Source organism: Scardinius erythrophthalmus, assembly GCF_964197995.2.
Source record: "Scardinius erythrophthalmus genome assembly, chromosome: 6".
In the NCBI taxonomy this organism is placed as follows: domain Eukaryota; kingdom Metazoa; phylum Chordata; class Actinopteri; order Cypriniformes; family Leuciscidae; genus Scardinius; species Scardinius erythrophthalmus.
This window is the reverse complement of record NC_138226.1, coordinates 16,837,404-16,854,083: the sequence shown is the minus strand read 5'-3', so window position 1 is coordinate 16,854,083 and position 16,680 is coordinate 16,837,404. Positions and strand designations below refer to the sequence as shown.

The window sequence follows — 16,680 nt, the reverse complement described above, 5'->3', positions numbered from 1 at the left end:
ATCTCTATGCACAGTCTGTGTCTATATTTGTTCTTCGTGCTAGTAAGTGCTAAATCCCCAATTTTACTGGGGTAGGCTGCATGGTCGAGAACGGCAGTAGGCTATAGCGCGATTAGCCAAGGCAGCGTTGATGAGTGAATAGTTTTGACTGCAAAATATGAAGTAATTTGATCGGATGTCATGTATTTACAGCATTTTACCAGCTAGAAATACATGCTCAGTTTTAATGTTATTTTAAGGTGGGGTAGAATTAAATGAACGCAAAACTCAGCATTTTGTTCGCTTACCCCCTTCTGTCACCTCACATACCCCCAGAGATAGGGGAGAGCGTGGCACAACTTAACACGGGGCTAATTGTAACACCCTTGTTTTAAATACTTCCACACATGCTAGCATTACAAAACTTAGTGTATTTACTAGATGACATAACAACACTCTATAGAGAAAAATTTAAGCCAAAATTAAAAATCTTTGGAAGATACCAAAGTCTCTGGCACGGACACCACCGTCTCCTGAACGGACACCACCGTGTACGACACGGACACCATCGTCTCCGGCACGGACACCAACACCTCCGGAACGGACACCACCGTCTCCGGCACGGACATCATCGTCTCCAGCACGGACACCACCGTCTCCGGAACGGACACCAACGTCTCCGGAATGGACACCACCGTCTCCGGAATGGACACCGCCGTCTCCGGAATGGACACCACCATCTCCGGCACGGACGCCACCGTCTCCCGAATGGACACCACCGTCTCTGGCACGGACACCGGCACGGACACCAACGTCTCTGGAATGGACACCACCATCTGCGGCACGGACACCAATGTCTCTGGCAGGTCTCCGGACACGTGCATGGACACCACCATCTCCGGCACAGACACCAATGTCTCCGGCACAGACACCAGCACGAACACCAGCACGGACACCACCATCTCCGGCAAGGACACCACAGTGTCCGGCATGGACACCACAGTGTCCGGCACGGACACCAACGTCTCCGGAACGGACAACAACGTCTCCGGCACGGACACCAACGTCTCCGGAACGGACAACAACGTCTCCGGCACGGACACCAACGTCTCCGAAATGGACACCACCATCTCCGGCACGGACACCACCGTCTCAGGAACGGACACCAACGTCTCCAGAACAGACACCAACGACTCCGGCATGGACACCACCGTCTCCGGCACGGACACCAATGTCTCCGGGAAGGACACCACCATCTCCGGCACGGACACTAACGTCTCCAGCACAGACACCAACATCTCCGGCATGGACACCAACATCTCCTGCACGGACACCAACGTCTCCAGCAATGTCTCCGTAACGGACACCACCGTCTCTGGAAAGGACACCACCATCTCCGGCACGGACACCAACACCACAGTGACACTCTTGTCCCAAAAAGTATTGCTATACCACAATATTCAATTTGTTGTCCCATGGTGAGTAATTTTTAGGGCTGTTTTCGACTAAGGATTTTCATAGTCGAATCTGATTCGTTAGATTTTGCCGTAGTCGACTGATAGTCGAACCTTTTTTTTTTTTTTTTTTTAAGATAGCAGCTAGATTTTTTCCATTTCAAACAAAAGAGCTAAAAAAAACTAAAAGAAACACATGGTGATACATTTTTAAAATAAAATACATTTTTATTTATTTACATTAGTAAGCTACAGGACATCGTCTTTCAAAACATGACCTGCGCGAAAGCGGAAAATATTTTTTTGTACCCAGCCCTTCTGAAAATGCGAATGCGTCTCTGTCCCCAGCACATTTCAAACCAAACTGACGCCCATGTACCGTATATTTTCCGCACTATAGACCTTATGTAGCTCCGCCCCTTTTCAGCGCTGCGCTCATTGTCTTTTGACTTCCGGTCTGTATTTTCACAGCGTTTTGCGTGTTTATTAATGAACGGCTCGTTTTAAAATCTTCCCGGTCGATTTACATTTGTTAAGTCATCTGCTTTAAACATTACAGTCCTCATGATAACTTTCGTTAACTTTACATTAAGTAAATCCACTTAAAAAGCTAATTACTCCTGGACAGAAATGCCATATAAATATACAGAGCGACCGCAAAACGGAAGTTAAAAGACAATTTTCCAAAGATGGCGGCGCCCTTGTTTCTCTGGTGCATAAGGTCTATAAGGCGCACCGGATTATAAGGCGCATAGAATAGAAGATACTGCAGTCAAACGTTTGACTGGGTTTGCGTTATGCAGTGGTCACCAACCTTTTCATAAGATCACATCCAAAGTCCAAATATAAATCAAGATCTACCACTTGCAAAAAAAATGTGAAAAAACAAGTGGCTGAGCTGTAAAACCTTGTTTATACTCGACGCGTCCGCCTGAGCGCGAAGCTATGGCGCGAAGGTAATAAAAAACTAATATCCGTCTGCTCGGGCAGATTCGGCTAACAACGCGCGCGCCTCCGCATCCGAAGATGCACGACTTTGACCCGAATCTGCCCGAGCAGACGGATATTAGTACATCTCATCATCACACCGGCACCCAGTTTGCGCGTCTAAATCAGTTGTATGGTCTGGTGTTCAGTCTAAAACAAAACAGTTGCGTCAAGTATAAATGCCTCGTCTGTTTGAGGAGTTGCGCGCGCAGTCAGCGGAGGCTCGCGCTCCGGTGCCAGGCGAAAGTTTAAACAAGGGTTAAGTCAGCGGTTGTTTTACAGACATTAACATATGGCGCCAGATCCATAAAGGCGCTCCGGATTATAAGGCGCACTGTCGTTTTTTGAAAAAATTAAAGGCTTTTAAGTGCGCCTTATAGTGCGGAAAATACGTTAGGCTATTCGACTATGAGGTTCATAGTCGAATCAGACCTCTCCGAATCGAATCGTCGAATCCTCGACTATTAGAAGTCAGCCCTAGTAATTTTTCACTGTTGCACCTACACAAAATTTGAGGGCTCCCTCCACCTGCCAAATCCCACTTTAACCACTGTATATACAAAATTTCAGATGGCACTTACCTTTTGCATCAGTCTTCACATACAGTGCTATGCATACGTTTAGACACCCATACTAAAGTTGACTAAAAAGAGGAATAAAAAATCATCTTTTGGAAACTGAACTTAATGCCTTAATTTAAAAAATTACGAAAAATCCAACCTTTAAGGACACAAATTTTCTTTGTGAATGAATAATGTATCGTAAATAAATAAATGTTCTTCCTTAAAATACAGGGTGCATAAGTTTGGACACCCCTATGTTAAATTCCCATGGAGGCAGGCAGATTTTTATTTTTAAGTTTTTTTTTTTTTAGGATACTATGCATCCTGATAAAGTTCCCTTGGCCTTTGGAATTAAAATAGCCCCACATCATCACATAGCCTTCACCATACCTAGAGATTGGCATGGTTTTATTTCAGTTAGCCTAATAGCTAGTTTGATTTGCATTGAGAGATGATCTTATGGAAAGTACTCCATGCCAATCTCTAGGTATGGTGAAGGCTATGTGATGTTGTGGGGCTATTTTAATTACCAGTTAATAGATTTTAATTTGTTCCGTGATTTGACTAAGGCCTCAGCTGAGAATCCGGGGAGACTATGACAACAACAAATCAAAACTATAGTCGAGATTTCTGCTATGGATTTCTGTCTGTTCGAGAAGTCGAGTGGTTTCATGCTTGCCGAAGATGACGACGATGTGACCCGCCTTCGACGCAGAGAACCGAAACCGAAACTTAAGGCTTACTGGAGGAAACAGTCCGATAAAACCACGAGTCGTCTTTGAATGTCAATATTTCCCGCAGAGCTCAAGATGGGATCGGATCAATATCGATCACCGTGCAAAATTATTTGTGTATTGTGCGAGAAATCAGACGAAAACGAAATCACCGGTCCTCTCTCATCCAAAGAGAACATCTCTGCACACCAGAACTGTTTGGTAAGTAGTCTTTGTTTTCATATTGTAAACCGTACAGAAATGTAAGGCTTATCGTCGGTCATATTTTTTGTTAAGGGGTTTTCCAAAAGACTGGACGCGTGCATGTGTTTATTGTGTCCTCAGTTGTTTGCATCAGGGATCTACTGCCAGCACTCGCCCACCTATGACGACCTGTTTGGATTTGCAGTAGAAGATGTAAGGAATGAGCGGCGGAGAGGAAATAAACTGGTGCGTATACCTGCAGAAACAAATGCACAAGCACGAACACACTTCCGCTACCTCGAAAATTCATAATTTATCTTAACAGGATGACATTTTTCTCAAAACTTTGTGCAACACTTTACATAGCTTAAAATGATTGTAGTTAGGAGCATTTTGTTATATCCCAAAAGTAATTGAACATGACAAGATTATGTACAATACATGTAATTTGTATTGTTCTGCATATTTTATGTTTTAAAATGTGCTTTAAAAGAAAATGTTTTAAAATGTGACCATCATATTCTGGTGTTGTTTCTCTGCTGATGCATCATTTCTGTGTCATTATTTTTTAGTTTTGCCACCACTGCAAGAAAAGGGGAGCTACAGCAGGATGTGATGTAAAGCGTTGTAAGCACTCGTACCATTATCCCTGCGCCATAGAGGCCCGTGCCAGAGCCATTGAAGACTATACTGAAGGCAGATATATGTAAGACAAAAGAATATGTTGTTTTAGATGTCTTCATAATGACAATGTAGTAAAATTAGATGAACCAATCTTTCTTTTTAGACTGTACTGTGAATTACATGATCCAGACCTGAAAGAAACAAGTAAGTGTTTAATTTTTTTTGCAATTCTATTTGTATCTGATGCAAATATGTAAGCAGTAACTTTATTTAGTGAAATACTCATATTTTCTGTTTATTAGGTTCATATTTTCTGTTTATTTTTGTTTATTAGGTTCAGTAAGTTTGCAAGAGGCCTCAACGTCTGGTCTCTGTGGCTCTAAGAGACGAAGATTGGCAGACAGTCATGGACCAAGGCCTAACAGGGTCAGCACACACACACACACACACACACACACACACACACACACACACACACACACTTACAGCACATATTTCCTCTTTATAAACTCGCACATTGACTTTTGCCTAACCACATTACTGTCCAACTTAAACCTTCACTGCACAATACTAAAATAAAGACATGAGTGGCACATTCATTTTGGCTTCAATGTGAAAGTGTAGATGTGATTTTTCTTTTTCTTCATTTAATAACAGAGTGGATCTAATTCATCTACAGGGTAAGTGTGCATTGTGTTATGCTCCTCATCTGAACTGGTTTAATTACTGAACATTGTCAAATTAATAATCGCAATGTGAATACTACTGATGATCTTGTGCTTGCGCTCTATCAGGTCGTCAGAAGCGAGTTTGTCCCGAAAGAAGAAAAGTAAGTCAGTAAGAGTTTTTAGAGTCTGGTATTTGTAATTACAGTTTACTAGTACTCGATTACCCAATTCAGTTCAGAGTAGTAGAGTGTTTATTCACAGTTCATCACATCTGTTTATTCATCAACATGAGAATAATAACTTGTTTTTGGCATGTTGATGACAGATATTGTAATTTAAATGTAAAACATTAATAAAATTGGACTATTATGATGTTTATTTATCATAGAGAATGACGTTGATCACGTGTTTGCTCCAGTAGAGTCAGATGTAGAAGAGTGTACACCTCCAAAACAGCACAATGTGAGTTTTCATGATATAATTTGGCTGTTTAATCTGTGTCTGTGTGCATCATGTGAATATCTCTAAATACACATCATCTTGTAAACATTTAATTCAGACTGCAAATTCACAACTCTTGTTTGCAGCACTGAAATGGTTCAGAGTCTTGTAACATTACAGTAGTTGTAAGTAATGTTGTAGTAATTGCTCTCTGTTCTCTTTCAATAGCAGTCAACTCCTGACCCTAAAAGTAAAGGGTATGTTGACCTCTATTCACCCATTAATCTACATAAATAAATAATTATAATGTGATTAGTACTATCATCTACTGTACTGACACATTTCTTGTTTACGTGTTTCTTTAACAAGTTTCTCTGTCTATTAGTAGGCCAAGTGAAGAACTCTGTCCATCAGTTACAGGTACAATTGAATACTATGTGTGAAAGTAAAGGATCATTTTTCATTTCTTACTGTAAATAAACATAATTTCACTATTTTCATGAGCTGATTGTTATGATGCTGATATCACAGTGGCTTATCGGTACAGTTGATGTTCTAGTATTAAATGCTTCTATGTGTTTGTTAGGTTCATTAAATGGGGGCTTAACATCTGATCAGAAGGCTTGTGGATCAGCAGACAATCCAGGAGAATTGCATCGCGGGGTCAGTTCTCTCTCTTACACACACACACACACACACACACACACACACACACACACACACACACACACACACACACACACACACACACACACACACACACACACACACACACACACATACACACACACACACGTTTTTGTGTTTTATGGGGACATTCCATAGATACAATGCTTTTTATACTGTACAAACAATATATTATATCCCTTAACCTTACTCCTAAACCCACCCATCACTTAAAACTTGCATTTTTAATTCACTTAGTCTGATTTATTAGCTGTTTTCCTCGTGTCCCGCACAACAATTTTGGATACTGCCATCATTGTGGGGACATTTTGTCTCCATAACATAGAGCAGGGATAGACAACTCCGGTCCTGGAGGGCCACTGTCCTGCAGAGTTTAGCTCCAACCCTAATTAAACACACCTGAACAAGGCAATCAGTGTTTTCAGGATTACTAAATAGATACAGGCAGGTGAGTTTTTATCAGGGCTGAAGCTAAACTCTGCAGGACAGTGGCCCTCCAGGACTGGAGTTGTCTATCCCTGACATAGAGTTTACCTGAACCACACACACACTTCATATTCTTATTGGTTGATCGTTGCTTGATTGTTCACAGATGTTTCTTGTTAGTCATTAGTCTTGGTGTATATATAGCCCTCATGTTTACATTGTATCTTGTCTAGTTTTGTTTGTGTAACCGCTGTTGGTGAGTCTCATGTAACCGAGTCAAATTCACGTTTTTTTGTCTGTGCTGGTGACAGTGTCCGTGCCGTTGTCCTTTTCAGTGTCCGTGCCGGTGTCGTGTCCTTTTCCGTTCCGCTGTGCGTGTTCGTGCCGGTGTCCGTTCCGGTGGTCATTCCCATGCCAGTGTCCGTTCTGGTGCTGGTGTCCGTTCCAGTGTCATGTCCTTGTCCGTGCCGGTGTCCGTGTTGGTGTCTTTGTCTGTGCCGTTGTCCTTGTCCGTGTCCGTGTTGGTGTCTTTGTCTGTGCCGGTGTCCGTGTTGGTGTCTTTGTCTGTGCCGGTGTCCTTGTCCGTGTCCGTGCCAGTGTCCTTCTCCATGTCCATGCCTAAGCCGGTATCCGTGCTGGTGTCCGTGTCGTGTCCATGCCGGTGTCCGTGCCAGTGTCCATGCCTGTGCCGGTGTCCGTGTCGGTGTCCGTGTCGGTGTCAGTGCCGGTGTCCGTGCCAGTGTCCATGCCTGTGCCGGTGTCCGTGTCGGTGTCCGTGTCGGTGTCAGTGCCGGTGTCCGTGTCCGTGCCGACACAACAAAAAACGCGAATTTGATTTGAGTTACATGAGTCACAAATAGACAGACAGCTAACATAAATGTATAGCTTATTCTTATTTTCTGTCATTTTCTTTTCTTTTATTTAATAACAGAGCGAATCCGATTCACCAACATGGTAAGTAGTATAAACTTTTAATTACAGAATAATGTCCAGTTAGTAATCACAGAGTTGTTGTGATTATCTTGTGTTTGGTTTCTTTTAGGTTTCCAGAAGTGCCCTTCACGCCCAGAGTAGTGAAATTCCTTGAATACTCAGGTGTTTAAGGTTTATTTTATTTTATTTCTCTGTGTTGAGAGAATACGAATTATAGATATTTATTGGCCTGAATAAACAAGTTATTAAAATCATAACAATTTGAATAATATGTCTCTATTTAGATGATGAAAGTCCCACCGGCACCGACCCTGTAGTAGTTCCTGTAGTGTCAGATCTGGAGGAGTCTGTGCTTCCAAAACAGCCCAATGTGAGTCTTGAATCGTAAAATCTCACTGTTTGATATTTGTCTATATGCACCAAAGTTTCATATTAAACTTCACTGAAACTGCTAGACCAAATTTAAAGAGACCGTTCATCAAAAGATGAAAATTCTGTCATCATGTACTCATCCCTATGTTGTTCAAATCCTGTATGACTGGACCCCATTGACTTTTGTTATGAGTGGACCACAATCTGTTAAAAGCGCTATATAAATGAAGGTGACTTGACTTTTAATATGGACAAAAATTTGTCATTTGTCAAAATATTTTCTTTTGTACAAGAGAAGAAAGTCATATAGAATTTTCATTTTTGGATGAACAATTCCTTTAAAGAGGTCATCGGATGCCCATTTTCCACAAGTTGGTATGATTCTTTAGGGTGTTCATGTAAAGTTTGTAATATACTTTGGTTACAATTCCTCAATGGTTGTGTAAAACAACACCATTTTTACCTCCTCAAAAACAGCTTTGTTCACAGTGAGCTGTTTCAGTAGCCTGACTTCGTCATACTCATATTCATATAGGCAGAATGTGAGTCTGATACTGCTCCATAGAGCTTTGATTATGAGGCGTGTCTTAACCGAACCAGGAAAAAAAAAAGTTCTCTTTCATTCATGATTTGTTATTAATAACTTTAAACAGAATCATCAGCTGAAATCTGCGCGGATTATCAAAAATACGACACATTTATAGGACATAAAAGGGTCTCTGCGGCAAAAGTGAAAGTAAAAGCACAGAAAAGCACCCGTTTCAATAAAAGGATATATCAAAGTTTTATATAACAGGGTCGGGAACAGACCATACACTCGCACATCTGTATAAAAGTGAAGTCAACGCATCTTGACCTCGTGGGTTTTTGTGAGAGGAGTTTGTCAAAGGCTGGAGAAATTATCTTTAAAAAAAGAATTAGCCTAAGTCCTTCCACAGCAGAGAAATTAATATTTTTTAATAAAAATCTATAAAAAAAGTGAGACATTGTGGCTTGATTTTTTTTTTATTAATATTGACCAAAATACTGACTAATACTGACCAAAATAACATTATGCACAATGAGGAGCCTACAGGTTACAAGCTTCACATATTAGAAAAATACAATAATAAAAAAACACATTTTTAATGGCTCGTCAAGGTTGTTTCAGATCAGCACCTGCAAGTGTCGCCCGTTGAGACGGGTGTCGGATTGTTTCGAAGCCTCGACACAATATGGCACATTTGCTTCAACTGTTTCATTGTTTCACGAAGCCTCAATCTGCCTACCACCGAACAGAATATGCTCTGTTCGTCTTTTAAAATTAATGCGCTGTCGTTTTCTTTTATAACAGACGTGATAGCGGAATCTAAACATCTTAATTCTCCAGCTGCAGTCATCTTTTGTTGAAGACCAATTCAACCCAAGCGCTATTTGATGACGTGGGTGATTACGTAACCGCATATCATCTGTCCATCATCGATTAAAGCCCGCCCTGGCAATTTGATTGGCTCTTCCTTCTGGGAGCCGAGCATAATTACTCCTCAACGGATCGAGTCCAGACCGAACTTCCCGACCAAAAATGTTGTGGGTGGGGTTCGGGCTGGCACCCAGGCTACTGTTTACAGTGCATGTCTCTTTAAATGATAATGAGCAACTGCTCACCCCACCCCTCTCTTCCATGGGGGGTGTCGAATTAGCCTGACTATGTCAGACTTTGTACTTCCGCTCAATTTCATTTCGCTTCTGTACTCAGTCTGAGACCGCGTCATAGCTTTCCGTTTTCCTCCGGCCTGAAAACAGCCGGCCAATCAACGAACAGAGGGCGGGCTGAGAGCCGTGACGTAGACGCTGATTGTACCGTGGATGCATAGATTTACCTCACATAGTCGTTCACAGCCATGTTCACTCCGGTATTTCGCTCGATGGTTTTGTTTTCGCATCATACATGTGTTTACAGTGGAAGTTAGATGCGGCTGAGCATGCGCATAACACTCGGCATAACAAAACGTTATGTGATTGGCTTACGGGTAACCAATGATTTTAAGCTTCAGACTAGCGCCCCCAGGCGGTAAAGAAAACGTTTTTCTATTACGGAACTCCAGACTCTCTCTACGAAGCAAAGCGAAGTAGCAGAGTTTGGCATTACCAGGCTAGTGTCGAATGGCTGAGGGCGGAAATATGCTAATACGGCACAGTCCGTCAGTGGTCGTGGGCAGAGCATAAGCATTATGACATCATAGTGCTCAGAAAATCCAAACGGCCTGATTATTGATTTTTTTTATTATTGATTATTGATTATTGATTGAGTGTTTAGACTTTTTGAGGATTTAAAAAAAGGAGTGAATGGATTTTTTTCATTGTATGGTGGTTGTGTCCACACACTGCAAAGACACATTTATATGCAACACCATATGAAAGTGAATTTTGCATCCGATGACCCCTTTAAGATATTATTTGCATCACACCATGATGAGTGCATACAATTCAGTTTCAGTATCAGTATCAATAACATTGTAGCAATAAAGTGTTTCTCTGTTCACTGTGCCTGAAAATACAAGGTATGCTTTGTGTTCAGAATTTACAATAGGCAACATGCTTCTCAACCCTGTAACCAGTTTGTATTTGTTTGAAAGCAGGACAAATGCAAGGTTACCACAGTTTACCATGGTATTTTATCAAAAACTTAATATAGTAAAGTTATGTAGGGGAAACCTCCAAAAATTCACTTTGTCTGCAGGCCCTGTAAAAAAATCAACCCGTCAACCACAGGTACAACTGCTTATGTTTTTAATTAAAAATATTATTTATCATTCCTTATTGTAAAGAAACATCTAATTTTTTTCAGGAGTGGACGACGATGACACTGACATTGACTCGGTGAGTCCATCTGTACAGAATACATCATACTCACATCACACCGTAAACAAGCCTGCGTTTTGCAGTTGTATTTACTGATATTTTCATGTCCAAAACATGTCCCCATACCTTTTTGGAAAACTTCTCCATAGTCCGGGGTTGTAACAAACCCATCAGGCCAGCACTGAACATTGAGTGCAAAGTAACATATTGACCTGAGCTTTCAGGCAAAATTGCCACCAAAAGTGACAAATATTTTTTTACATTTGTCCCCACAATTAATTTTTCCCTGTGAAATGAAAAGCTCAGAACAATAACTCCCAAACTTTAAACATACATCCAATAATACCATATAAAATGTAGTATGTTCGATATGGCAAATCCATCATACTGCAGTACAGTTATACTACTGTTCAGAAGTTTGGGGTTGGTAAGATTCATTTAATGTTTTTGAAACAAGTCTCTTATGCTCAACCTCTTGGGTGCATTTATTTGATCAAAAATATAGTAAAAACTGCATTATTGTAAAATATTATAAAATAACTATTTGCTATTAATTGTAAATTTAATCCTTTGCATTTTCAGCAGCCATTACTCCAGTCTTCAGCGTCACATGATCCTTTCAGAAATTATTCTAATATGCTGATTGGGTGCTTGATAAACAAGTGTTGAAAACTGCTTAATATTTTTGTGGAAACCATGCTACATTTTTTCAGGATTTTAGGAATAGAATGTTCAAAAGAACAGCATGTTTTTGAAATAGAAATCTTTTGTAACATTATGTCTTTATTGTCACTTTTGATCAATTTAAATAAATCCTTGCTGAAAGTATTCATTTCTTTAAAAATATGTCTTACTGACCACAAACTTATGAACAGCGTATCATACTCACCACTATACTCAGTCACTATTCTCATAGCCTGCATTAATTAAAGGAACACTCCACCGTTTTTTCATATTAAACTATGTTATTCCCTTAACTAAGACGAGTTGATACATACCTCTCTCGTCTCAGTGCGTGCACTCAATCGCTCTGGCGCGCGGCGACACTTTGATAGCACTTAGCTTAGCCCAGTTCATTCATTAGGATCCAAACAGAGATGAAGCTAGAAGCGACCAAACACCTCCACGGTTTCCCTATTTAAATACAGTTACACAACCAAGTATGGTGACACAAAATAAAACGTGGCGCTTTTCTAAGCGGGTAAAAAGGATAACTATAATGTATGGCGGAATATCACTTGGGAGCACTTCGACTCGGCGCAGTAATATCATCACTCCTGAAAAATCCTCTCCCTCTCACTTCTGTCATTAGAACCAACGTGACTTTTTACTGCGCCGAGTCGAAGTGCTCCCAAATGCTATTCCGCCGCGCGCCAGAGCGATTGAGTGCACGCACTGAGATGAGAGAGATATGTATCAACTCGTCTTAGTTAAGGGAATAACATAGTTTAATATGAAAAAACGGTGGCGTGTTCCTTTAACAGTGTGATTGCTTACAGTGTTACTTTCTCTCTCTCTCTCTCTCTCTCTCTCTCTCTCTCTCTCTCTCTCTCTCTCTCTCTCTCTCTCTCTCTCTCTCTCTCTCTCTCTCTCTCTCTCAGGAAGATTCTCAGAGTTTGTTATCATCACAAATGTATCATACCACTGTTCCATTTAACGTTATTGTAGACTCGGGACCCTCAGCAGAATCAGGTGCGTTTATCTCTCTTCTGTTGTCTTGCTGCTGTCATTTCAATGAGGCGCGAATCTGTGTGGCAATAGATTCTCTCTGTATTTCAGAGTACAGTCTAGAACTTGGTTCACCTGTCAGTGCTGCCCCAGAGGCTGTTTGCACCTCACCTGGGTTTGTCGCAGCCCCTGAACATGAGGAAACCCCATCCACAAGTAGAACCTCTCCGGCGCCCAGAGCTCCAACCACTGACACAGTCTCACCAGGTACTGCTGACTCCACGCCAGAACGGCACCATGACAGTGAAGGTCCCTCAGGTCAACCAGGGTCACCTCAGCATTCAAGGTCAGACTTCAACATTGAGGAGCTACCAGAACCTTCTTCTCCGGCTGGGGTGTCTACATCACTAGATCGGGCCACTACATCAGATGCTTGTGATGTAAACCGCACAGGAAGCACCCAGTCCAATGCCGCCATATTCTGGACTAGATGCAATCAGGCCGGGTGGACTGAAGAAATCTTCTCAGAGCTTGTGTCTCATCTGGGAAGCTTGGGAGAAAGAGTACAATCACAGGAAGCCAGCCACCAGGGTGAGAACAGCCTTGATTCAGACCGGTTTTGTGGAATATTAGTTAAGTTAAACTCAGTCGACAGTATTTATGGCATTATCACACGCATTCAGTTTCACTTGTAACTCCTTTTAAAAGAAAGTAAACATCTGCAAGTGAACATGGTCATTCACAGACATTAAAACATTAATTTCAATAGTTTAGCCACAAGTTTTTGCTGCGATCTCATGTGAGCGACAGGTTGAAATGAAAACAACTTTAGAGCTCAATTAATGAAGTTTTAACAGAAGAATTAAGTGCTTTTTAAAAAATGTTAAGCTCCACATTTTTGCTTTGAGATTTTCCAAAAATCAGTCACATTCACTTCCAGGTGTCTCATCTTAGCCATGATGTGTTTTTTTTGTTTGTTTTTAGAAAAGGAGGGACAATTCAAATTTTGTGTGTGGATCAACATTATGTCTCAGCTTGAACCTAAAATACCCCTGTATGTTTTTAACCCTTTATAAAACTGATAAAATGTTGATTTTTTTTTTTTCTTTATACAACTGTTTCACAGACTATGATGTTGCTCTCAAAGTACTGGAGGCATCTGGACATCTACCTTGCATTATTACTCAGCTGAAACAAGGTACGGCATTTCATTCATAACCACTTAAATCTAAAGTTTTATATTATTGAAACCGTGTAATAGCAAGTTTGAATGTAATTATAATCTCATTGAGTGCCTTGTAATGAATCACACATAAAGTAAAATTATTGTGGGGACTCAAATAGCATTGCTTCATGAGATGGCATTGTCTTTTGTGTTTCCAGAGTTGGAGGAGCAGGAACGGGATTTGCAGAGGAAAAAAGCAGCACTGAGGGATGCCAGAGCTGTACTGGGTTTAATATAATAATATAATCATCTACTCTATAGTAGTATTAATGTCTTATTCAGTTGTTGTTTTTTTGGCCTACTTTTAAATGATAATATGATATAATACAACAAAGCTGCTTCAAGCAGTCAGTGGTTTATACCTTTTTTTATACTCAAGTGATGCCACTGTTCATACGGTGTGTTTACAAAAATCTATTCTTTGGTTTAGTTTGTTTTTAAATGTTTACATCAATGGCAGAAATCTCGTGAAATATACCTGATATATCATTTTGATGTTATCGCTTTTTGGTGAAATTCAGCGTTTTGAATCAGAATTTATGTGAATATATGTTGTTGTTTTTTTGCAAGAACAATAAACCTCACAAGAATTGAAAATGAGCTAATTTCCCATAGACTGGAGTGAGACTGTACACTCATCAAAATAAAGGTTTCAAAAAGAGTAGCCACCATTTAAATGTTTATTAAAAAAACTAAATCCTGTCATTAAAAATATATTATATGATGTACCAACTGGGGTTCCCTGTATAGTTTTCAGCATTAGTTGAGAGATATTTTTTCTTTGAGTAAATTTGCCATGTACTGTACCTGACAGACCCCCAAATTAATCAATATTGAATTGAAGTTAAGCGAATCGAAATTGAATCGCAAGCTTGTGAAACGAAAGAAAGCAAATCCAATGGTGAAATTTGTGTCAATTCCCTGTCTGTCAATAAATGATACTTTTTTTTACTTAAAGCAAACAATGTCTTTTCCCATTATTTTGTTGTCAGTGCACAATAATGCTTTGTTTACATGTTAAAATCACAAAAATGTGAACCTTTTTCACCTCTTGTGAGTTTGCAGGTCTGTAAATAAACAAAGCAAGTGCATACAGTAAGCAGAGGTGGACTAAGAACACAACTTCCTTACTTGAGTGAAAGTACAGATACTACTGGTCAAATATTACTGGTCAAATATTACTTTGTTACAAGTAAAAGTGTAAAGACCGATTTTTACTCAAGTAAAAGTACAGAAGTACTCGTTTTTAAAAGAACTTAAGTATCAAAAGTAAAAATCGGTCTTTACACTTTTACTTGTAACAAAGTAATATTTGACCAGTAATATTTGACCAGTAGTATCTTTCACTCAAGTAAGGAAGTTGTGTTCTTAGTCCACAATAATAAAACAATGCATAAACATTTATTTTTACTTTTGATACTTAAGTTCTTTTAAAAACGAGTACTTCTGTACTTTTACTCAAGTAAAAGTACAGAAGTACTCGTTTTTAAAAGAACTTAAGTATCAAAAGTAAAAATAAATGTTTATGCATTGTTTTATTATTGTTGTTTATAATACTTACTGTAGCCTACCTTATGCCTCTGAATCTATGCCTGCCTACCTACCCAATCATGTCCATATCAAATTTTCTAGAACACAGTTCCAGTAGTGGGATTGAATGTGATATTGAATAAGTGCACTCAATAATGTCCACAATGGTTTCGGACACCCAAATGGCTGTTCCCTCAAATAGTGCCGTATTTAAAGTTTTTTGACTTTTAGTATGAATATGTTAGCCTTACTGTTATCTATTAGCTAGTGTGCTCCAAAACAATGACACAATTTAGAAGACCAAACCCAACGTTGAAAATTAAAATCAGGTTGACGTCAGAAACCAACATCAGTCGGGTTCTGACATCAACCTAAATCCAACGTCTATCCGATGTTGAATGTTGACGTCAACCCGACTTTCATTTTCAACCAAAATGCAACCCCTGCAACCAAGATCATCCCCAGACTAACGTTATTACTTTCTACTCAAAAACCTTGAATGAAATGTAGTGGAGTAAAAAGTACGATATTTGTCTTTGAAATGTAGTGAAGTTAAATTAAAAAGTTTCCAGAAAAAATAATAGGCCTATTCAAGTACAGTACAGATACTCAAAAAGTGAACTTAAGTACAGTAGCCTACTAAGTACATGTACCTTGTTATTGTCCACCTCTGACAGTAAGAAACGTTCTTCACGGTTCCTGCACTGTATTTTAAAACATGGCTTTTGACACTTTTAAAGAGGAGTGTGCAGTATTTGTCTGTTGTACACAGATACGCTGTTTCTATTTTGTCTTGAGTGTTTTGACTTTGGAAGTGAGACTTTACCTGCGTCTGCTCGTCTGTAGCTTTATAAGAGGAACACTTCATTCCCAAAAAATCCATATAGACACTAGGTGGCAGCAGACACTCATCTCAACAGCTTTAAAAGTCTTTTTTAAAATGTTCACTGAACCCCCTCCTGTCTGTCATTACTAATGTCAAGACCAGCTGAGAAATCAAGACAATAGGAACAATAAAAAGCGTCTGCTCTGGGGGGTTTACGAAGAGTTACTCACTCATCCCTGTTAGGTATAATATTACTGGATGATGCTAAATGGCAGTGTAGCATATGAGTAAAACACATCAAACTTAAAGGAATAGTTCACTTTAAAATGAAAATTCTGTCATCATATACTCACCCTCATGTTGTTTCAAACCTGTATGAATTTATGTCTTCTGCTGAACAGAAAGGAAGATATTTAGAAGAATGTCAGTAACCACACGGTTTCTGGGTCCCATTCACTTCCATAGTAGGAAAAAAATATACTATGAAAGTCAATGGGACCCAGAAACTGTCTGGTTACTGACATTCTTCTAAATATCTT

General features: G+C 39.8%; 1 protein-coding gene across 12 annotated transcripts; it reads left to right on the top strand.

Annotated features, from left to right (window-relative positions):
- The first annotated feature begins 3,691 nt into the window (after window positions 1–3,691).
- Window positions 3,692–14,744, top strand: LOC308692324 (uncharacterized protein). Of its 12 annotated transcripts, none has more exons than XM_081368240.1 (21): window positions 3,692–3,918; window positions 4,042–4,146; window positions 4,473–4,606; window positions 4,688–4,728; window positions 4,859–4,950; window positions 5,182–5,204; window positions 5,319–5,353; window positions 5,581–5,654; window positions 5,862–5,890; window positions 6,019–6,053; window positions 6,220–6,296; window positions 7,678–7,700; window positions 7,789–7,841; window positions 7,964–8,049; window positions 10,559–10,591; window positions 10,771–10,802; window positions 10,879–10,910; window positions 12,494–12,584; window positions 12,672–13,151; window positions 13,687–13,758; window positions 13,944–14,744. In XM_081368240.1, the coding sequence occupies exons 1-15, from the start codon at window positions 3,766–3,768 to the stop codon at window positions 10,580–10,582; spliced, it is 984 nt and encodes a 327-aa protein (XP_081224366.1). In that variant the 5' UTR covers window positions 3,692–3,765; the 3' UTR covers window positions 10,583–10,591; window positions 10,771–10,802; window positions 10,879–10,910; window positions 12,494–12,584; window positions 12,672–13,151; window positions 13,687–13,758; window positions 13,944–14,744. The 12 variants fall into 12 exon arrangements, with proteins under 12 accessions (XP_081224366.1, XP_081224358.1, XP_081224368.1 ...); XM_081368233.1 differs by having other exon boundaries at window positions 3,697–3,918; window positions 5,611–5,654; XM_081368232.1 differs by lacking the exon at window positions 10,559–10,591 and having other exon boundaries at window positions 6,022–6,053.
- Window positions 14,745–16,680: the final 1,936 nt, after the last annotated feature.